Source organism: Coenobita brevimanus, chromosome 11 (assembly GCF_032717465.1).
Source record: "Coenobita brevimanus isolate Jiangsu-jjx chromosome 11, ASM3271746v2, whole genome shotgun sequence".
In the NCBI taxonomy this organism is placed as follows: Eukaryota; Metazoa; Arthropoda; class Malacostraca; order Decapoda; family Coenobitidae; genus Coenobita; species Coenobita brevimanus.
The window spans coordinates 7339487-7364289 of NC_136964.1; the positions used below are offsets into that span (position 1 = coordinate 7339487).

Below are 24803 nucleotides of genomic sequence, written 5' to 3' on the forward strand. Positions count from 1 at the left end.
CGTCCCATAACCATCATTTTGGAGCCAATATTTTTTTTCCTTTCAGATCCCATATATTTGGATGTAAAAATTATTATATACGTATTTGTAGTGAAGAGGTTACATTTGGGGGGCATGTATCTGTCTTATCTATCTGTCTGTCTGTCTCTGTATTTGTCTGTCTGTATCAACCAGTCTATCTGTCCATCTGTCTGTCTATCTATCTGTCTATCTATCTATCTATCTATATCCATTGGTAGATTTCAGACATTTTCCTGCTAATTTTCTCTCCACGTACATTTCATAATTTTTCTGTTTTTGTATTATCTTTTACACACACACACACACACACACACACACAGTCACGATGGATCCATAGTTTTTTTGCAATATTTTTTTTCTATAATTTTCAGTCATTTTACACACACATCGTCATTTTAGAGCCATTATTATTATTATTTTTTGCTGTGTGTGTGTGTGTGTGTGTGTGTGTGTTTGCGTGTGTGTGTGTGTGTGTGTGTGTGTGTGTGTATTTCGTCACGTCAGAACCTTAATATATATATATATATATATATATATATATATATATATATATATATATTTTTGGTCCTTCACGTCGTCGGTTCCACATTCTTTTTCGTTTTTTTTTTTCCATTCATGAAAATTTTGTCTTGGATTTATGAGAAATTTTATATATGTCGTGCACGCGACACCTGTGGTATGTATATGATTTTTTATTTATTTATTGTATCTGTTTTTCGACTTCTGTGTGCTTCGATGGATGAGAGAGAGAGAGAGAGGTATGAATATGGAAATAGTTGTATCATATAATTGTGCTATTGTAATAAACGTGTGTGTGTGTGTGTGTGTGTGTGTGTCAGTCCATCACCTGACACATGGCACCGTATCTGGCACTGACTCACTCATCCCTATTATTTCCTTTACCCAACAGTTTTTTAAGACAATTGTATTTTTTTTAAGTGAGATTTGGTGTGACGACGTTAATGAAGGGTTAAATCTCTCTCTCTCTCTCTCTCTCTCTCTCTCTCTCTCTCTCTCGCTGAATAAAATCGTCCGAAGGTAGCAAGAATAAAATACAAAGCACGTCATCGGTGCGAAGTGGTTAGCGTGGCACTCTTGATTTTTTCCAGCGTGTGTGTGTGTGTGTGTGTGTGTGTGTGTGTGCGCCTTTCTTTTGCTCTGTCTTTTTTGCGTCATAGTTTTTCTGTCTTTCTCTGTTTGTATATATATCTTTGCCTCAGTTTGTCTTTGTGTCCTTCTGCTGTATTATGAAAAAATGTATTTGGTGAATCGGGATGCATGTATATTGGATGAAAATGTATTTGATTTTTATCCCAGAAAGAATAGCAGACGTGGGAAGAGTACATTCTGTTTTCCCCGTCTTTCCTACCAATAATAATAATAATAATGGTAATGATAGTGATAATAATATAAAAAATAAACTCCTCCTTCTCCTCCTCCTCCTCCTTCTTCTCCTTCTCCTCCTTCTCCTTCTCCTCGTCCTCCTCCTCCTGCTATTACAACTAATAATAATACTAATGCAGTAATAGGTACGATAGAGAATGGGTTGTAAGTATGGCTAGTGGAGATTGAATTCCGTAGAGTTTATTGGCTTTATCACTGCCATTGTTATTTTTATTTTATCGTTATTAAAATCAAAAGATTTTATTCATTATAGAGTTTGGAGCTGAGGAGTTATATATAGATTTTTTTTCCAACTCCTTCAGTACGAGAGGTCTTTCCCGAGTTGATATAAAATTGCCTGGAGGAAGAAAGGATTGTTATAAAAAAAAAGAAATCTTGTTGGTAATAGTCAGCCTCCACTTACATCATTACCGGAGCTTCGTTTAAAGGAATATTCATCATCATCATCACTATCATCATCTCTTATGCCAGCGAAATTAGGGAGAATGTAACAATGGAGTTCGGTCATCATCATCATCATCATTATCATCACCACCACCACCACCATTGTCATCATCTTCTATGCCAGCGAAATTAGGGAGAATGTAACAATGGATATCGGTCATCATCATCATTATCTTCATCATCATCACCATCATCATCATCATCACTATATTTCCAACACCCTCACTTTCCTCTCCCACACCAACACTCACACTGACTTTATCCTCACACTTAATTTTTTCCTCCTACACCCAGACTTATTTATCCAATACACCTTTTTCCCTACACCTACACCTTCCCCTACACGGATGCTCTGTCCCCGGTTTTATCTCTAGACCCGGAAAAATACACAGGCCTATACACCCCTAGAACTGCTGCTGCTGTTGTTATTGTAGTAGTAGTAGCAGTAGTACAGTAGTAGTTGTAGTTGTTGTTGTTGTTCTTCTTCTTCTTCGTCTTCTTTTTCTTCTTCTTCTTCCTCTTCTTCTTCTTCTGTTTCTTTTTCTTCTCTGTTGTTGTTGCTGTTGCTATTGTTGTTGTGGTGGTGGTGGTGAATATCGTATTACTGTAGATTTGCTGTTGTTGTCATTTGTGCTGTTGTTCTTGTGCTGTTACTTCTGTTTTTCTTATTTCTTTAATATTCTTATCCTTGGGTTGTCCTCGTTGCTGTTTTTCTTGTGTTGTTGTTGTTAATGCTTTTTTAAGAGAGAGAGAGAGAATCAACCCAGCATTTTCATTTTTCATCTCCATGCCTCTTCACTCCTCACCCTCTCACTATCCCTCCATTAACACCCTTTGTAATTCTCCTTCGTCAGCTTCACCCTTTCATTTTCATGTTACTTCACTCTGTCTAAATTAACCCCCTTTCTGTGTTACACCCTGAGTTTGTAGAGTCCAGAGATCGAGCCCCGGCTATAACAAGAGGCAGGGGAAATAAAGTGGGCTTCATACAGTAAAGAAGTAAAGGTCTAACAATAAAGAAATTTCCATTATCTTTATTGTTCACCTGAAATGTCGACCCGATGGACTTGAGGCTGAAGCTGCCATCCTCCTTCAGTCCACCATCCTCCTTTCAGGGAAGAGGGAGGGAGCTGAGGGATGTTAAAATAACCGGCAGTGAAACCAACCAGTAATATCAGTGCCACCACGTGAAGGGGTGCCAAACCAACCCGTTATATCGGTGCCACCACGTGAAGGCGTGCCAAACCAACCAGTTATATCGGTGCCACCACATCCACACTGTGCACTGTGCAGTCCCCTTTTATCTAAGACACCCGTCATATATATATTTCAATCTCCCCAATGCAAAGAAAGCAATATAAGCACAGATTAGGATCTGCACAGATAACCCTGAGTTAACGGTCACTACTCTTACTTTCGACCTGTGATGGGCTGTGGATCACTGAGGGTCCCTGTTAGTCAAGTGACCACCATCGGGATTTTTTTAATGTACCAGGGGTCACTGCTTCAGGATGAAACTTGTGTACTTGTCCCACATGGGAGAGTTCCTTGTCTCAGTGGAGCAAACGGAGCTAGGGCCTGATTGACTGCTGCCTACCTTAAAAGCGCCAGGCAAGGCTGCTGCACCACCCCTAAACATCCACACTGTGCAGTGTGTAGCTTCCACGTTATGTCCACAGACTTCCCATTAACTCAATGTAACTGGTTTATAATGTCATGCCGTAACTATTATTTTATTTGTTTACTTTCTCTTTCAGGTTACTCTATCGGGTAGCTTATAGATGAAGTATTATAGAATGTGACTTTTCCTTTCCAATGTTTCCTATAAAATTTCCATGTCAGTTTTTCCATGCTGCATGGTGGTTTTTCTCACTTTTTCCTGGAGGGTTTGGTGGTGGGGGGAGCCTTCTTGCTTTACTATCCTTATCCTTCAACATGTAGAGTTAGATCTTGTAGTCATAGTTTTCTCTAACAAGCAGCCTCGAAAGGACCATAAGGTCTGTTGCTGTTTGCTTTCCTGTGTAATCCTCCTCCTCCTCCACCAATCCAGTCACTCCTTCCCCCACCTCCTTCCTCATCGCATTGCAAATTTCCCCCACTCTTCCGCATTCCCTGGGCCACCTCTCTCCCTCGCGGATTAACATTCCTTCACCCTGATTCTTTGATGCACTTCACGAGATTCCCCACACCAGGCGTATCCCAGGTTAGGGCAGAGAGAGAGAGAGAGAGAGGGAGGGAGGATAAAAGTAGGTGTAAAGGGAAATGAGACAGAAGGGAGGAGATATAAACAGTCAGAAAGGGAGGGAGAATATTGTAAGGAGAGAGAGAGGGAGGGAGGACAAAAATAGGTGTAAAGGGAAATGAGAGAGGAGGGAGGAGATATAAACAGAGGGAGGGAGCATACTCTAAGGAAGGACAGAAAAAGATTTTGAGGGAAATGAAAGAAACGGAAGAAATGGAGAGAGAGAGAGAGAGAGATAGAAAGTAAGGACAGGAATAATGTCGAAGGAAATGAGAGAAAGGGAATAAATGGAGAGAGAGAGAGAAAGTAAGGACAGAAATAATGTCGAGGGAAATGAGAGAAAGGGAATAAATGGAGAGAGAGGGAGGGAGAGAGAGAGAGAGAGAGAGAAAGTAAGGACAGGAATAATGTCGAGGGAAACGAGAGAAAGCGAATAAATGGAGAGAGAGAGAGAGAGGGAGAAGTAAGGACAGAAATTATGTCGAGAGAAGTGAGAGAGGGAAGAAATGGAGAGAGAGAGAGAGAGAAAGACAGAAATAATGTCGAGAGAAGTAAGAGAAAGGGAAAAAATGGAGAGAGAGAAGGCAATGTCGAGGAAAATGAGAGGAATGGAGAGAGAGGGCTGTGTAAAGGATGTAGAGCCGTAGTATTGTCTTTTTCTGCCACTCATCGACGTAAAATAACAAGAGGACGAAAATCTGGGCCAAGTTAGCGTGAAAGGACTATAGAACTTGAAAATGAATACTACATAATGCCTTTTACTCTCACTTGTCTATATAATCATTGGTGTTGGCAGGCATTGAGCGGTAGAGTTGTCGCGAGCGTGAACGGGTTAACCTTTTCTCTGGCAGACTTCGATCCTTTGTTGATTACCACGTTTGATTGAAATAGAAGTGATGTTAAGGAAGACTTACATACACACACACACACACACACACACTATATTTTTACCCCTTCACAAACATATACTTGGCACATTTACACACACATCTACACATCATTCACACATACACATTTACATACATACACACATTCATACGTACACATCCGCACACATTCACACACATGCATAAAACAGGATATCCAAACATTACTTCAAACATGTGTAATGGAGGGAGGGGCGATTCTGCTGACTGACATTTGTGTATTAGTTCATAATTGTCGGCAACACACACACACACACACACACACACGCACACAATTTTTTCCCCCTTCTTTTCCCTCCCTCGTTTTTTTTTTTCTCAATTTTTCTCGGTTCCTTTTTGACATTTTTCCATTAATCTCCATTCGTTCACTCCTATGTGGGCGGGGGAGGTAATTGTTTGGGGAGTGTGGGAGTGGGGAGAGAGTGTAGGAGTGGGGTGTGAGGTTGTGGGGAGTGTGAGGTTACGTGGGATGTGGGAGTAAAGTGGGGTTGTGGAGTGTTGCGTTTTGGGGGTGTGGGTGTGGGGTGGGGGAGTTTAAGAGTGGAGTGTGGGGAGTTCTGGGGAGTGTGAGGTTATGTGGGGTGTGGGAGTAGAGTGGGATTCTAGAGTGTTGCTTGAGGGAGTCTGGGATGTGTGAAGAGGCTGGATAGTGTAGGGTCTGAAGGGATGGTGTATGGGGTGAAGAGGAGTGGGAGATGGGAGTGTGTGTAGTAGGTGTGGAAGAGTGGAGTCAGTCAGTTACTCATCCACTCACCCACTCATCCATCCATCCGTTTGTTATGGGAAAGAAATGAGTCAGTCACCCATTCACTCACCCATCCATCCATCCATTTATGTTTTGAGAAAGAATTTGTGTTGGCATGTTTCTAAGGAATACCACGTCACTTCAAGCATTTCACAGTCCCTTACATCCTCACATTCCTAACTTCTTTGTCTCTCTCTCACAGAAACCCGTCCACTTACCCACCCATCCATCCATCCATCCATCCATCCATCCGTTTGTGTTTTGGGAAAGGATTTGGGTTGGCATGTTTATTAGGAATACCACGTCTCTTCAACCATTTCACAGTCCCTTACATCCTCACATTCCTAACTCCTCGGTCTTTCTCTCTCTCTCACAGGAACAGCTGTCCACGGAGTTCAACGTGAGTCTCAAGGCGGTGACCATGGCCTCGTCTGGGATGTTTACGTGTGAAGTGCTCTCAGATGACAATTTTGAGACCTTCAGAGAGTCCGCTAATATGACCGTCATAGGTGAGTGTGATTCTTCTTTTTTAAACGTGTCTGTAAGTCTGGAATAATAGGAAAAATAGAACATGGTAGTGCAGTTTTTTATTTACAGAACGTGCTCAGTGTGTCACCATTGTTCCTGATATATAAATATAGACGAAGTGCACAGTCCCTATCTTTGCCCATGAGAGAGACAGTTATTTTTCGCGTGATTCCAGATTTATGGAAAGCTCTGTGCAGTTCTAATATCGACCCAGTTTTTAGGCTAATACATATGACACTCCTACACAATATTCTGAGAAGTTTGTCTGGCTCCAAAGATAACAGGACTTAGTTTCGAAAGGCATTGTTCACTGTCTCGTTATTTATCGCAGAGTGAATCAAAATATATGTCTGCAAATGTGAACGTACCATTGGCAGTAATTCATTTATTTATTATTATTATTTTTTTGTTAATATAAAGATCCGAACCATAATTTGTTTTCACCAAAACTTCAATACTAAGTTGTCGTTGCATGAAATTCGCTTAATCTCTGCTAATAGGTAGAAATGAGCCTCCTTGGTTACTAGTCAAATCCGTCCTTCAGTCTGAGTACACTAGGACATCTGCTGCTCTGAAAGGCGTTAGGAATTCCGCTAGGTTACAAAAGCGCTCAGGTAGTGGTGGTGGTGGTGGTGCTAGTAGTAGTAGTAGTAGTAGTGGTGGTGGTGGTGGTGCTAGTAGTAGTAGTAGTGGTGTTGGTGGTGGTGATGGTGATGATGATGATGATTTATGTGTATCTTGTGTGTGCCTCTGATTTTGTGCTGACCTAGTTATATACCTATTGTATATATATTTATGTATGTATGTATGTATTTTTTAAGTATATGTATGTGTGTGTGTATGATATATTCCGCCTACTCAGGGTTATAGTGTACACTTCGAAACACACACACACACACGACGAAACACCAAAATCCCACCCAGAGAGAGAGAGAGAGAGAGAGAGAGAGCCGAAATAGCAAAATCCCACCCACCTCACTACATGTACCTGTCGACGCCCCCCAACACTCATTTAACATTTTTGCAACTTCACCACGCGCAGCAGCACCAGCATCACATCACTTACAAAACAATTCCCAGCGTAATTAAAAGCATGACAGGACCATTTAATACAGTGTCCGTGAAGCCCAGATTTAATATTACCGACTTCGTGTTTGTTCAGGGACAGATCAACCTTGCTAATATCATCATGTGCCTGTGTAGAGCGGGGAGTTTTTGGTGTGTTTTGTGTAGGTGTATATGTATGGGGGTAGGTGGGTAGGATGTGTGTGTGTGGGGTTGGGAGGGTAAGGGGGAGTGTTTGTGTGAGGGGCTGAGTGGGTAAAAGGGAAGTGTGTGTGGGGAGGGTGGGGGGTAGGTGTGTGTGTGTGTGTGGTTGGGTGAGTAAGGGGGAAGTCTGTGTGTTGGGGGGGTGGATGGGTAGAGAGGGAGTTAGTGTGTGAGGGTGGATGGGTAAGGGGGGGAGAACTGTGTGGGGTTGGGTAGAGGGAGAGGGAGTGTGTTCGGGAGTATGTAGGGGTGAGGTGGGTAGAGGGAGAGGGAGTGTGTTCGGGAGTATGTAGGGGTGAGGTGGGTAGAGGGGAGTGTGTGTGTGTGGTGTGTGATGAAAAGACCAGAAAAGGAAAGGATATGGCAGCAGAGATGTGTGTGTTGGGGGATAGGGGATTGTGTCTGTGGGGGATAGGGTGTGTGTGTCTGTGTGCATAATAGCATAATAGTTTATAGGAGGCAAAATAAAGCGTTTAGAATTAATTGCATCAGCGTCCAGCATATTCTAACCTTTATGACGTTTAAAATTACGGTTTTATGTTATTGTCTGTTTATTTTTATCTAGCAAAACCCCTCAACTCTTTTCAGCTTAGTTGATGGCCATGTGTAGTTAGAGTGGAGGGTTCATTTGACTAGATACCAAGGAGACTCGTTCCTGCCTCAAACTAAGATCCATATTCTCGTCGGTTGAGGAAGCTCCCGAACACCTTTTCCTAAGCGATTTATTATACTTTACTACCCTCTTGTTAAATAAATCCTTACCATATGGCCATACTCTGCATAAAGAACGTACAAAAGGGTATTAACCAACCATAACCAGAAATAAATCGGTAAGAAAGAGGTGTTAGGGAGCCATTTAACCAGATAACACTACGGGCCAAGGACTCACTGAATTCCTACAGCCACGACTAAGTATTCAAGTTACGGGAATGGACCAGTTCCGTCAAATGAAAGCAGACTAACCCATAGCCGCTCTCTCAATATGGCCATTCCTTCAATCCTGTGACTTAAGTTGTTTATTCTTTCTCCAGACGATTTTATTCAGCGTAGGGACTTTTTGACCAGATGGGGTTAGATACAGCCTTCAAAAACCCCCTAGACGGCTGGAGGTGTGTATTATTAATAGGTGAAGGAAATCGTCTGGTGTGAGGGTAAAATACAGAATACAGGATCATCCATATATACCGCTCCACGTCACTCCGCCGGGCAATTTTCCTATATTTGAACGGCTCACAGGGTTATCAGTGTCTATCCTGCATCATTTATTCATTTCCTACTCCCACTGCCACACCCACACCCACACCAGCAGACAGTCAGCGTTATCATTGTCTATCCTGCATCATTTATTCATTTCCTACTCCCACTGCCACACCCACGCCCACACCAGCAGACAGTCAGCGTTACCAGTGTCTATCCTGCATCATTTATTCATTTCCTACTCCCACGCCCACACCAGCAGACAGTCAGCGTTATCAGTGTCTATCCTGCATCATTTATTCATTTCCTACTCCCACTGCCACACCCACGCCCACACCAGCAGACAGTCAGCGTTATCAGTGTCTATCCTGCATCATTTATTCATTTCCTACTCCCACTGCCACACCCACGCCCACACCAGCAGACAGTCAGCGTTATCAGTGTCTTTCCTGCATCATTTATTCATTTCCTACTCCCACTGTCACACCCACGCCCACACCAGCAGACAGTCAGCGTTATCAGTGTCTATCCTGCATCATTTATTCATTTCCTACTCCCACGCCCACACCCACGTCCACACCAGCAGACAGTCAGCGTTATCAGTGTCTATCCTGCATCATTTATTCATTTCCTACTCCCACTGTCACACCCACGCCCACACCAGCAGACAGTCAGCGTTATCAGTGTCTATCCTGCATCATTTATTCATTTCCTACTCCCACGCCCACACCCACGTCCACACCGACGCCCGCACCAGCAGACAGTCAGCGTTATCAGTGTCTATCCTGCATCATTTATTCATTTCCTACTCCCACTGCCACACCCACGCCCACACCAGCAGACAGTCAGCGTTATCAGTGTCTATCCTGTATCATTTATTCATTTCCTACTCCCACTGCCACATCCACGCGCACACCAGCAGACAGTCAGCGTTATCAGTGTCTATCCTGCATCATTTATTCATTTCCTACTCCCACTGCCACACCCACGCCCACACCAGCAGACAGTCAGCGTTATCAGTGTCTATCCTGCATCATTTATTCATTTCCTACTCCCACTGCCACACCCACGCCCACACCAGCAGACAGTCATCGTTATCAGTGTCTATCCTGCATCATTTATTCATTTCCTACTCCCACTGCCACACCCACGCCCACACCAGCGGACAGTCATCGTTAACAGTGTCTATCCTGCATCATTTATTCATTTCCTACTCCCACTGCCACACCCACGCCCACACCAGCAGACAGTCAGCGTTATCAGTGTCTATCCTGCATCATTTATTCATTTCCTACTCCCACTGCCACACCCACGCCCACACCAGCAGACAGTCAGCGTTATCAGTGTCTATCCTGCATCATTTATTCATTTCCTACTCCCACTGCCACACCCACGCCCACACCAGCAGACAGTCAGCGTTATCAGTGTCTATCCTGCATCATTTACTCATTTCCTACTCCCACTGCCACACCCACGCCCACACCAGCAGACAGTCAGCGTAATCAGTGTCTATCCTGCATTATTTATTCATTTCCTACTCCCACTGCCACACCCACGCCCACACCAGCAGACAGTCAGCGTTATCAGTGTCTGTCCTGCATCATTTACTCATTTCCTACGCCCACTGTCACACCCACGCCCACACCAGCAGACAGTCAGCGTTATCAGTGTCTATCCTGCATCATTTACTCATTTCCTACTCCCACTGTCACACCCACGCCCACACCAGCAGACAGTCAGCGTTATCAGTGTCTATCCTGCATCATTTACTCATTTCCTACTCCCACTGTCACACCCAAGGATGATTCTCTTTGAAATGATGCATCGGTGAGTAAAAGTATGAACTAGAGACAGAGGAGAAGAAAGCCAATTTTTGTCCCTTATTATGCTGAGACGAGTGACAGATGATGGGAGCCCAGTTTTCACTCCGCATACCTGGCATACCTATTGTGTGTGTGTGTGTGTGTGTGTGTGTGAGTGAGTGTCAATACATAAGTCTCCTCGACACGATATAGATGTGTTTTATTTGACAGCGAAGCATTTTTTTCAGACTGGAAATTCCTTTTAGTTTATTATTAATTTTTATTGATCAGATGTCTTAAGGAATACACACACACACACACACACACACACACACACACACAGGTGACGTTTAGAGCTTGAATGCATATATTTACTGAGGAGAAATAAGTGGATCATTTCTCACCATCCAGCCACCTAACCAATCTTCACACCCTCCTTTTCACCATCTCTTTACCTGTCTCCTAACCACCTTCACCACAGTCTAACCCTCTAATCTAACCACCACTTAGCTTACCTTCCACACCTAACCACCTCTCAAACCATCTAACCACCACCTAGCCACTCTTTCACCCTCAGTGTGTATCCCCCGTCCATACCACAGTCAAACCACGTCATCACAACCATCAAACCACCCAACCTAACCACCACCTGATCAAATCACCTAACCTCCTAATAGCCTTCCACCCACCAGTCTACTTTCTGTCCACTTAACCACCTCTTACCACCTTCTGCTTTCTAACCACATTTATCCACCTATCCGCCACCTAATCACCTGTCCATCTAACCACCACCTACCTCCTAACCACCTATCCACCACCTGTTCAGTTTACCACCTATCTACCACCTGTCCACCTAACCACCTAACTACATACCCACCTATTCAGCCAGCCACTTAACCACCCAAACACCTTTAACCACCAGCTATCCACTGTTCCATGCCACACAGATCCGCCGGACATAAACCACCTAGGTCAGCACGGTCCCTTCCTGTCTGTGGCCATGCTGGGGGAGCCAGGCCTGACGGAGGTGCAGAAGGCGGGGCCCGTGGAGGTATTTGACGGCCAGATGGTGGAGGCGGAGTGTCAGACCAGGGGAGCCAACCCACCTGCCCAACTCACCTGGTACAACAATTACACCAAGGTAAGAGGCTTCCTGACAACTCCTTAATTATTAGGAGCGAGTGAACGACCCTTATCTGCTTAAATTTGGCTCCCTTTTGTATTGTTTTTGTCTTGGAAGGAACGGTTTGTGGATTCCTGGCCTTTGGTTCCTTCTTCCTTGCATAAAATATAAGTAAATAAATAAATAAAGACTCATAAAGGCGTAGGAACCCCTTGGAATGTTGAGTTTTACAAGGCAGGGTTTGGTTCTGATCTGTAAACGCCTCAGTTATGAAAGCAAATTTCTCTCTCTCTCTCTCTCTCTCTCTCTCTCTCTCTCTCTCATAACACTGTGTTTCTTTGGCATCAACCCTAGGAATACGGGAGATTCCGCCTATAATTTTACATATACGTTTTTGCAGTGTTGCGCTGGTGATATCATGGTGCTCGCTCGCTTACACAAGGCTTATTTTCCTGGTTTATTTTGCATACTGTCCTTGAACATTGTATTCTTCGTAGCACTTTTTTTCCTCAGGATTTTTTTCCAGAGCGATTTGCTTTCATGTAACGCCTTAAGGTGACAGCAACATCAAGGTAAGAATTAAGGAGGCTTCATGGCAATCCTTCCTAAGCGATTTATATTGCTGATTGCACATGTACATCCTCTTCTTAGCGTTGTTTTCAGAGCGATTTATTTTGCCTATTCCCCTTAACTTGACAGCCACACCAAGCAGGGCACATGTCATCTGTCATTCTACTTAACCTAATTCTAAGCTAGTAACTGAGGGGGCTGGGTGATGTCTCTCCCTTAGCGACTTATCTTGTATTGCACTGAAAACCCTGTACGTAGCACTTTTTCAGAGCGATTTATTTTGCATATTCCACTTTACAAGCAAGGCATATGTAATCTCATTCTACCCAACCCATTTCTAAGCTGGCAACTGAGGGGGATGGGTGATGTTTCTCCCTTAGCGATTTATCTTGTATTGCACTTAAAACCCTGTACTTAGCATTTTTTTCAGAGCGATTTATTTTGCATATTCCCCTTTACAGCTACACCAAGCAGGGCTCATGTCATCTGTTATTCTACCCAACCCATTTCTAAGCTGGTGACTAAGTGGGGGGAGGGGCTGGGTAACGCCCTAGCTATGTACACTCAATCAGCTTCGTTAAGTATACGTCTGGTGGCTGGATGTTGGAGGAGGAGCTTGTAGTGTTGTGTTGGGATCGAGTTATTGATTTCTGTATCACCCTTCTCGCGAAGTGTAGGTGTTTCTTCAATGCTGGTGTGAGTGTTTGGAGGTGGGATGACTGGAGGTGGGGTGTTACAAAGAAATACAAAGGAAAGCAAACAGCAACAGACCTTGTCCTTCCGAGGCTGCTTGTTACAAAGTAGACTATGACTACGAGATCTACATGCTGAAGGATAAGGATAGTAAAGCAAGAAGGCTCCCCTCGCCTCCAAACCCTCCTGGAAAAACAAAACAAAACAAAACATGCAGCATGGAAAATCTGACATGGAAATTTCATAGGAAAGACTGAAAAGGAAAAGTTACTTTCTATAATACTTTATAAGCTAACAGTTGGAATAACCTGCAATAGAAAGTAATAAAGTAAAATGATTAATCAAATGAATAACTAAGGCATGACATTACGTACGGGTACATTGAGTTAACGGGGCGTCTGTAGACACAGTGTGGATGTTCAGAGCTGTGGGTGGTGCTGTAGATGAAGGTCTGGTATTGTTTTTGTGGTGATTGTTTTGTGTCTGGTTGTGTTGCGTGGCTCTGTTATAATTCAACACAGGCCGCCGTGTAGAAGTGTGTGACTCTTATACATGGTACTATCTAGTGAGAGGGACCACTGACAAGTGTGAGCTGTGGGTGTCTAAGTGTAAGTGAGCTGTGGATGTCTGTGTAAGTGAGCTGTGGGTGTCTAAGTGTAAGTGAGCTGTGGATGTCTGTGTAAGTGAGCTGTGGGTGTCTGTGTAAGTCAGCTGTGGATGTCTGTGTGAGTGAGCTGTGGGTGTCTGTGTAAGTGAGCTGTGGGTGTCTAAGTGTAAGTGAGCTGTGGATGTCTGTTGAAGTAAGCTGTGGATGTCTAAGTGAGAAGTGGGTGTCTGTTTAAGTGAGCTGTGAATGCCTGTGAGTGAGCTGTGGGTGTCTGTTTGAGCTGTGGATGTCAGAGAGAGAGAGAGTTATTACCCCCAGCAAGTGACGTTAGTAAGACAGCTCTAAATTCCATCCCCCTCTCTCGCTCTGTCTCAAGCAGTACTTTTGGTCCGCTTTGGTCTGGTGTCCTGTCGGTCTGCATCGCCCAACTTCCGGCTAATTATCAGGTGCCTCTCTCACAGACCCGCGCGTGATTCTAGCGGCCGTCACTCATCCTCGGACTGTATCTCCGACGGGTCCCTTCCTCCCCCTTGCTTAGATATTCTGGTTGTGTAGTGAGGTTGGGTCACTAGATTCTTGTCGTGGGTTTCTGTGTTATATTAAGATTTGGGTGGTATTTCGTTTCTCTCTCTCTCTCTCTCTCTCTCTCTCTCTCTCTTGATATAGATGAAGTAAAGTAAGTTTTAATGTGTGATATTTCTCTCTCTCTCTCTCTCTCTCTCTCTCTCTCTCTGGATATAGATGAAGTAAAGTAAATTTTAATGTGGGATCCTCTCTCTCTCTCTCTCTCTCTCTCTCTCTCTCTCCACCATTATGTCCGCCTGCCTGTCTGTCTGTATCAGGGTGGGTGTCAATCATGTTCTATATATAACCTCGACTTAGTTCAGCAGTTTCTTGGCACAACAAAATAATCTTTAATTCTTCCATTCAAACTTTGTCCAGATTTTCCTTTTATAGCTCGTCAGACAGTTCTACGGCTCTACATCCTTGTCACAGCACTTCTTCGTGACTAGCATCGTTGTGAAATCGCTCAGTAATGTGAAGGGAGAAATAATACTGTTAGGCCAAGTAAAGGAGTCTATCGATCTATTTATTGCCAGACGCCTCAATCCCGTACGGGGTGGCCACAAACAAATCGCCTCCACGTCGCCCTGTCCCCCACCATTTCACTGCCCTGCTCCCAACTCACACATACCTCTCCACTCCATCCCTCCATCTAAGGAGTAATCTTTCTAATAATAACATGTGGAATGAAGAGGTGAGAGAGGCAGTGGCACAAAAGAAAGCATATAGTGAGTGGATGAGAAACAGGGGCGTGGAAGAAGTTGAGAGACGGAAGAGAGAGTTTATACGTAGAGAGGAAGAGAGAGGTGAAAAGATTAGGTGGAGGGGGGGGGAGAGGGGGAGGCCAAGGATGAGATGGATTGAGTGGAGAGGTATTTGAGAGAGGGGGGTGTGAGCTGGGAGCAGGGCAGTGAAATGGCGGGAGACAGGGCGACATGGAGGCGATTTGTTTGTGGCCACCCCTAACGGGATTAAGGCATCTTCCAATAGATAGATAGTATTAATGTAGGATCGATCTTTGTGCGTCTATCCTTTCGTTATCAGTAATGGTATGTCTGTTGTGTCTGTTAATACGATCACGTCTGTACTATTTTATTCTTGCTACTGCTTGATGATGTGGTCCCAGGCTCATCTGAAGCGTGAACCCGGTGGACTGCTGGCTGAAGTTTCCCTCCTGCAGTCCACCATCCTCCTTTCTGGGGATAGGAACTTAGTATATTCACACACTCACTGTAGTAGACTCGTAAACTTAATCGTTAGTCTTTGGTAGCAAGAACAGAACGATTACTAAGTGAACGCACACCCTCGACAGCGTTAACAGAATCTGAATTGTGTGCGTGTGTGTATTTCTCCTTTTCTACTAGACGAACACTTTCTCAGTAAGTTAATTCTGTGGTCTTTGAGTTCCCTGTTACACAATTTCAGAGAGCGCATATTTCTGTCAAGGCCACTAATATTTAAGATTCATTCCTACATACAGATCCGGATCCACATCAAAATATACTTAACTCATCCTTGACCCACTGTCCATCTCTCCATCACGTCATTAAAAAAAAATAAATCCGATATCACTTTTTTGAGATATCTTGACATCTTGCACACTAACAGGCTGACAGACAGACACAAGCGAATACTTAACCACAGTCCAGCGTCGTTGGCGGTGGTGGTAAGAAGCGTCATTGTGGTAGATGGATTTTAGCGTTTCACCTTGACTTGGCCCAGATTGTCGTCATTTTGTAGCTTTGGGTATGTAGCTCAGTGGCAGAAAAAGACAATACTGCGGCTCTACGTCCATCCCATAGTACTTATTCCTGACTGGTAGCGGTTTTACTGTTAATATACTGTTACAACCAGGCATACAAGATAGAAGGATGGCAGTTTCAGGCCGAGTTCAGAGTAGAAAGAGTATAGTATCAACATAACTCCTTTGAAATAACGTACGGGAGAATTGCAGTGCTGAGGAAGGTGCTTAGGAATTCAGTCGATGGTGGTGTTGATTTTACCTGCTGGGTTCCTTGTTTTTGTGGTATATTTTATTAGTTTTATTAGTGTTATTCTGCTTGGCACGCCCCCCTCCCTCACCCATCATCCTTACCACACTCATTACAACCCCCCCAGCCCCTCCTTCACGTCCCTTGTCGCCACCCTCACTCACACACCCTTATCGTCACCCTCACTCCCTCTACATCGCCACCCTCACCCCCACCCCATCCCTACCCTCACCCCTACTCCCACCCCATCCCTACCCTCACCCCTACTCCCACCCCATCCCTACCCTCACCCCCCACTCTCACCCCATCCCTACCCTCACCCACATTCCCACCCCATCCCTACCCTCACCAACACTCCCAGTCCATCCCTACCCTACACTCCCAGTCCATCCCTACCCTCATTCACACTACCACCCCATCCCTACCCTCACCCACCCACCCCCACCCCATCCCTACCCTCACCCCCACTCCAACCTCATTCCTACCCTCACACACACTCCCACCCCATCCCTACCCTCACCCCCACTCCCACCCCATCCCTACCCTCACCCACACTCCCACCCCATCCCTACCCTCACCCCCACTCCCACCCCATCCCTACCCTCACCCACACTCCCACCTCATCCCTACCCTCACCCACACTCCCACCTCATCCCTACCCTCACCCACACTCCCACCTCATCCCTACCCTCACCCACACTCCCACCCCATCCCTACCCTCACCCACACTCCCACCTCATCCCTACCCTCACCCACACTCCCACCCCATCCCTACCCTCACCCACACTCCCACCCCATCCCTACCCTCACCCACACTCCCACCCCATCCCTCCCTCACCCCCACTCCCACCCCATCCCTACCCACACCCACACTCCCCTTAACCATCCTCATTCTTATACTCCCTCACACTCGCCTGCTTTCTTTCTCCCTTTCTCACAGGCATTGTTTCTCACTCAAACACCCTCTCTCATCCTTACTCCTGCTTTCATTCCCCCTCACCTTAACCCCACGTAACCTTCTTACCATTCTCTCTCTCTCTCTCTCTCTCTCTCTCTCTCTCTCTCTCTCTCTCTCTCTCTCTCTTTCACAGATTCTTCAGATGTATGCACTGTTAGTCTCCACATTCAATATTTACACTTAAACATTAACAACAGTCCCCTCTGGCGCTGCATATTTTCTTGGCTTGTCTTCGTTTTCTATTTCCAAGGGACACTTTTTTCTTGCGTTTCTCCCTGCTTTTTACTTATGTGCATGTAGATTATATTTCGTGTGTGTGAGTGTGAGAGAGAGAGAGGTATCCCTGCAAGTCTTCACTATTGCTTCTCTCTCTCTCTCTCTCTCTCTCTCTCGGAAAAGATTGAAAACACACACACACTACTACTAATAATTTTCTCTCTCTCTCTCTCTCTCTCTCTCTCTCTCTCTCTCTCTCTCTCTCTCTCTCTCTCTCTCAGGGAAAAGATTGAAACACACACACACACACACACTACTACTAATAATTTTTTTTTTTTTTCTCTCTCTCTCTCTCTCAGGAAAAAGATTGAAAAAACATGGGCTGAAATATAGAAATAAAAACTGTTTCATCACCCATGCGTCTATCAGTCTTCATCTATTTCCTCTCTCTCTCTCTCTCTCTCTCTCTCTCTCTCTCTCTCTCTCTCTCTCATATTAACTTTACATCTTTTTAAAATTTCTTGTCTTTATGCGGTTCTCTGAGGCTTGAGATATTGTGTGTTGGTGGTGGTGGTGGTGGTAGTAATAGTAGTAGTAATGGTGTTGGTGGTGGTGGTGCTGGTAATAGTAGTGGTAATAATGGTGGTGGTGGTAGTAGTAGTAGTTGCAACCTCAGGCCCATCTGAACGTAAACCCAAAGGAGTACCAACGTTATCCTTCTCTGGCAGTCCACCATCCTCCTTTCTGGGGATGGGGAGGGAGTGGAGGGACGTTTGAGTAACAAGGTAATTGATCCTCTGAGTATATCGGTGCCACCACGTGAAGGCTCTCTCTCCACCTGTCCTACCTGCATCTATAATTATCTACCTAAAAATTCTACCTACCTTCCTATCAATCTGTCTATCCCCCCTCCCCCTCCCTGTCTATCTATCCCCCCTCCCCTACCTACCTTCCTACCTACCTCCCTCCATCACCCCCTACTCACCTGCCTGCCTGCTTTCTTACCTAGCTATAGAATTACATTTCTTTCTGCCTCCCACCTACTTACCTACCCATCCACCTGCCGACCTACCTTCATACTTAACTACTTGCCTGCCTGCCTTCCCCCCACCCACTCACCTACCTGCCTGCCTGCCTGCCTGCCTACCTACCTGCCTACCTATAGATCTTCGGTACTACCTAGCAGCAAATCTTGTCATGCCTCCTACTTTACCACTTGCGTGCCTGTCCAGCTACCTACCTGCTAAACTACCTGCCCACTTACCAACAATCCTACGCATCTACCTACCAACCACCCTGCCTACTTACGCACCTACCAACCACCCTGCCTACTTATGCACCTACCAACCAACCCATCAACCAGCCTACCTACGCACCTACCTACCTACCCACCCGCACCGTCTGCTTTCCTGCCTACCTTTATGTCTGCCTACTAACCATGCTCTACCACCATAATCATCTACTTATCTACGCACTGACGACCTATTCACTTCCCTATTTACTTATTTCCTTCCCTGTTTACTTATTTACTTCCCTATTTACTTATTTCCTTCCCTATTTACGTATTTACTTCCCTATTTACTTATTTCCTTCCCTATTCACTTTCCTATTTCCTTATTTACTTCCTTATATACTTATTTCCTTCCCTGTTTACTTCCCCATTTCCTTCCCTATTTACTTATTTACTTCCTTATTTACTTCACTAATTCAGAGGGTTCAGAAACAATGGAGCTTTTTTATAACCCCTTCCCCACGAGACCTTCCCAGCGCTCGCTCTCTCTCTCTCTCTCTCTCTCTCTCTCTCTCTCTCTCTCTCTCTCTCTCACACACATACATACACACACACAACCAGTCATCCAATAGGTCTAATGAAAACGTGAACGATTAAAAAGCAAAAACCAAAAATGAAAGACAATCAGCAGTCAGAAAACCATCCACTCATCCGATAGGTCTTACAGGAAATCCATGAACTAGGGAAAAAAAAGGTGAAAAATCCGCAATATCCGAAATCAACCTCTCATTATCCGACTAGGGGAATGCGTCTGCTAATCCCCGAGTATTCGAACCCCGGATTCTGATATATAGGAAAATCGCTACCTAATTATGGGTTTATATCGGTGTTAACTCTGCTCCCGTCTCCCCGCGATGCTCCGCTCACACACGCACACGCACTGTCCTATCACGCCAGCCCTACACCCTCCCGTCCCTCCCCATGCCTCTCCCTCGCTCTAATTACTCTCTCTCTCTCTCTCTCTCTCTCTCTCTCATTCCCTTACACTTTCCAGCACCTCTCCATTTCTCCCTCCCTCTTTCCCTCTCTTATCAACATCTTTCCATTTCTCCCTCCCTCACTCCTTCTCTTATCAACATCTTTCCATTTCTCCCTCCCTCCCTCTCCTACCTTCTATCTATCTACATCTATCAGTCTGTCATTGACCATAATCCCGTCATAATTTATCATATACTTTCCACCTTCACACGATTTTCTTTACCAGTCTTGGATTTTTTTTTTTTTTTTTTTATGGATCCATTCAATACGATATTTCATTCCAAGAGTCGAGTGATTTTTGAGAGAGAGAGAGAGAGAGAGAGTGAGTGAGAGAGAGTCGAACCCCAAGTGATTTTCTGTAGCCCTTTTTTACGTCTTCACGATTTTATTTAGGATACAGCCAGACAAAAGGTGGTGTGTGTGTGTGTGTGTGTGTGTGTGTGTGTGTGCCTAATTTTATATTTCTTACTGCACCTTCAGCTGTTTGAGGCGACTGATAGCAATCCCCTTTCTGTATCATCCTTCTTTCTCTATACTCATTTCCAGACCAAAGGTGGCTGCTGTGTGTATGTACCTAACACATGTCTTGTTCCATTGTCATGTTCCTGAACTTTAATCTTTCAGTTGTGTATATTTTCTTGGTCTTTAACTCAATTCATCCAAACTGTACTACATTCTGGTTGTGGCAATCTTTTCAGTCCCAAAATTAATATACCATTTTATCTCTCACCTGTCTTATACGACTGTCTGAAATTCGTTGGCTATCGGACTTCAGTAGCGGAGCATATTATTTCTTGATTCTCTTATAATATCTGTTTTAGGAGGTTTTAGTGTTCACCACCACCTTTGGCTCCCCTTTCACTTCGCTGAACCAACAGATGATACGCCTCTCTCTCTCTCTCTCTCTCTCTCTCTCTCTCTCTCTCTCTCTCTCTCACCCGATTGTGATTTCTTTCCTATATGACCTCGAGCGCCTTTGTACAACCCCCTGCCCGTAGCCCCGACCGTCTTTGAGATAGCCTTAACTTACTGTGTCTCATGTCGGCAGAATCAACCCCAAAAATATCTGTCGGAATGTAACACACACACACACACACACACACACACACACACACACACCGTCTCAGCATCCACAGGGTCTCTCTTTCTCTGAACCCATTATAGAAAGATCACATTACTTAAAACTTCGCTTAAGTTGGTGTGCTGACCCAACCTCATACTTTATTTAGCCCTGTACAGTTGCTGAATTTGTACTGGGTCCTTATTTGCCTTTTGTGTATATTACTGTACACCTCCTTTATTTGGGAGTCTCATTACATACAGCTCTTCTAAGTTGGGTGGAGTCTATAGCCTTGTGCCTCAGCTGCCCACCTCTAAGTTTCTTCCCTCAGCCTCCCTCTCACTGACTTCCTTCAACCTCCCTCCTTATAGTGACTCCCTTCAATCTCCCTCCTCTCAGTGACCCTTCCTCCTCCCTCCTCTGTGTGACTCCCTTCAGCCTCCCTCCTCTGTGTGACTCCCTTCAGCCTCCCTTCTCTGTGTGACTCCCTCCAACCTCCCTCCTCTGTGTGACTCCCTTCAACCCCCCTCCTCAGTGACTCCCTTCAACCTCCCTCCTCTGTGTGACTCCCTTCAACCTCCCTCCTTTCAGTAACTCCCTTCAACCTCCCTCTCTTCACCATATTGTTGCAAATCACAATCACTATTTATCACTATTAACTCTTGCTTTCATTCTTACCCCATTACGGCGGGCACACAACACCCGTCCAACATCACACTTGCATCCTTTTTCCTGCCCGGCTTTCCAATGCAAGATATAACTCTCTCTCTCTCTCTCTCTCTCTCTCTCTCTCTCGACAAGTTTTGCAGGCTTTTAGCAATTGATTCTGCAACATTAATAAAACATGGAGAGCATAAATGTAGAAGGGACGTGAAACTTTGGTGAGCTTGAAGGTGCTAAGAGGCGTGGAAGGTCAAGCAAAAGGTGAGAGAGAGAGAGAGAGAGAGAGAGACTTAAGGGATCGAGTTGGAAGGATTAAGATTTACGAAGGACCAAAGAACTTGATTGTCAACGAATTTAACATGTCTTAACAGTGTATGTGAAACGTATCTAAAAATAATTGTATGTGTGTGTGTGTGTGTGTGTTTACCTTTACTTCACCCTGACGTGTGTGTGTGTGTGTGTTTACCTTTACTTCACCCTGACGTGTGTGTGTGTGTGTTTACCTTTACTTCACCCTGACGTGTGTGTGTGTGTGTGTGTGTGTGTGTGTGTGTGTGTGTTTACCTTTACTTCACCCTGACGTGTGTGTGTGTGTGTGTATACTGTACCTTTCCTCCACCCTGACAGATCCCAAACCTCTTTTACCTCGGTTGAATCTAAGTACATTCAGTTTGGAGGATTTCTTTAACTAGTAACCAAGGAGACTCCAAACCCAAACCTCTGGCATATCGAATTAAATACAACCACAACTTAGTATTTAAGTCAAAGTGACCCTGTTCCACCAGATGAAAACAGACAATAGAAGACAGGCCACGAACATAAACTACAAGATTCTGTTCAACTCATTTCACCCTTATTTTTTTCCCACACTCTCAATGTCAGCAATCAGTCACTTATGGCGGAAAGGGTAAAGCAACTTGCATATTATTCGTAGGTGCCCAGGGTGTGTTAGCGCCAGAGGTACGAGTCAGCTTGTAAATTGTGGTGAAGTGGTGGTGGTGGTAGTTTCAATAAGGAAATGAGTGGATGTTGGTGGTGTTGTCGTGGGATGACTGACGATGGCGGTGTGGTGGTCAGGTTATGTCGGTAGTTACGTGGTGTGGTGGTGGTATAATGGTGCTGTGGTGGTGATGTGTTTGTGATGAGGTTGTGGTGGTGTAGTGGTTGTGTGGTTTTGGAGTGGTTGTGATGGTGTGGTGATAGTGGTGTGTAAGAGGTGGTAATGTTGTGATGATGAGGTGGGGTTGTGATAATGATGAGTGGTGGTGATGGTGCGTTGGATTGTCGGTAATGCTGGTGCGGTGGTGGTGGTGTGTGTTCATGGAGAACCAGATACCTTACCAGCCAACCCACACTAACATCAACCAGCCAGTTCACATAGTTCTTTTAATTCATTTTACATTTTCCTAACTAATTTTGGCCCAGTGAACAGCAAAATATCGCTAGTTGATGGTTTATTGGATTGAAAAGAACAGACGTAAATGTCCAGTGTGTGTGTGTGTGTGTGTGTGTGTGTGGACAATATTACGATTTGGCAACTCGAGAGCGTGGCGTCCCATGAAGCGAGAGGAGTTACCATACATGACGCTAGTCGCTCAATTCTCGCAGCTTCTAACTTATTTTACCCTCAGTTCTTTACCATACTTCAGTAATATAAATGAACTGACCATGCACGGAATAGAGTGTATTTTAGGAATGTTGTATGTCTAACGTCAGCATTGTGATCCGTCGGATTTTAATTTGTGGTTTGAGCTGGTCAGACTATGCAGATGCCAACTAGTCAATTTTAGTAGCTTTGTTTTTATTTTAATACCTTATCACAAGTTATCCTCAGTTTCTAAAGTAACACTTTCCAGAGTCGTTTGTACATATGACTTATTGTAGGGAGGAGAACGCTTGAATTAAATGACGTGTGTGAAAGACAAAAATTTACAACTTGTCAACCCACGAGAGTGACGTGGAGGAAGGCAGTGTATGTTTACCTGTTGAAGTGTACGCGTGTGTTGTAGCGTCTTCCTCTTATTTTATTCGTCTTGCCCGTATATTATTCGCTGTTATGGTCGTCTCTTGGCATTGGTCTGCGTGTGTGTGCATCGGTGAAGAGACAGAAACCAAAGACAAAGGGGGAGAGGACGGGGACGAGTGGATCAGTGTGGACGTGAGGGTCGGTGATCAGGAAAGGTGAGACCAACTTGTCTTAACTGAAAGGTGGTAATATTCTTTCTTTATAGGTCTGTTGTTTTATGTAAAGACCCGCTTTGCCATTATGTATGTAGGTTTCTGTGAACATACATTATATGAAGGTTTGTGTGTACTGATAGGCATGTGTGTGCGTATGTATGTTGTGTGTGTTTATGTATGGATACAGTACCAGGCGCCAGATCCTAGTATTTTCTTCCAGGGGTAGATGAGATAAATACCTAATAGAATTTAAAGCTAATTCCATTCTTACGTAAATCTCTGACACTTGGTTAAAAGCATTACTAAGAAATATTAGTTTGTAAGGCGTACTATCTCGTGACAGGCTACCACACCGGGCGTACCTCCTCTCCCAGCCATCCCCACGTCTCCACATTCTCTCTCTCTCTCTCTCTCTCTCTGCTGATTTTATGATTCATCTGTGAAAGAGGACATAGATACCATGCTTTTTTTTTTTTTTTTCCCCACTTTGAAAGGATGAAGAAAATACCATGAAAGGCCCATTCTCTCTCTCTCTCTCTCTCTCTCTCTCTCTCTCTCTCTCTCTCTCTCTCACTCTCAATAGTTCTTCGCAAACTCCCATAACCACATGATCTGTTGTACTTTATTCTGATTAATGCTAGACGATTTTATTTATTCATAGGCCGTATTCTCGTAGGTTGAGAAAGTTCCCTAACACCTCTTCCTTGGCCATTTATTTTTGGATGTGGCTGGTTAATAATGTTTTTTTTTATGCAGAGTATGGCGAAATAGGAAGGATTTATGTAATAGACTAGGGCAGTAAGTTGTAATAAAGTAAATCGGTTAGGAAAAGGTGTTAGGGAGAACCGACAAGAATGGGGACCTAAATATCACCTCTTCCTTAGCGATTTATTTTTGGATGTGGCTGGTTAATATTCTTCTGTACGTTATTTATGCAAAGTATGGCGATATAGGAAGGATTCATGTAACAGTAGGACACTAAGGTGTAATGAGTAAAGTAAATCGCCTATGAAAAGGTGTTGGGGAGCTCTCGTAACCGAACATCATGGTTAAAAGAGCATTAATAGTCTATTCTAAGCTGCAAAAGGACAAAATTCTGGGCCAAGTTAAAGTGAAAGGAGTATAGCATCATAGTCTAATCTCTTGTTACGACTAAGCATGAAGAGAGAGTCATGTTAGACCGGTAATTCTTTGTAAATCAGTGTACAATAAATTTGAGTTTTCAATATCTGGAAGTTTATACCAATTTAAAATGAATGGAGTATTGTGTGTGTGTGTGTGTTCTTACGTCATTGTATCTTTACAGGAATGAGTCAGGCTCGTACTGTCT

At 44.3% G+C, this 24803-nt stretch overlaps 1 protein-coding gene across 1 annotated transcript in view; it reads left to right on the forward strand.

Moving 5' to 3' along the window:
* Positions 1-24803, forward strand: part of LOC145410800 (uncharacterized) — a 155601-nt gene that overhangs the window by 39787 nt on the left and 91011 nt on the right. The window contains exons 3-4 of the mRNA XM_080280918.1: positions 6159-6291; positions 11526-11719. Coding sequence (XP_080137044.1) covers positions 6159-6291; positions 11526-11719 — 327 coding nt within the window. The remainder of the gene's footprint in view (positions 1-6158; positions 6292-11525; positions 11720-24803) is intronic.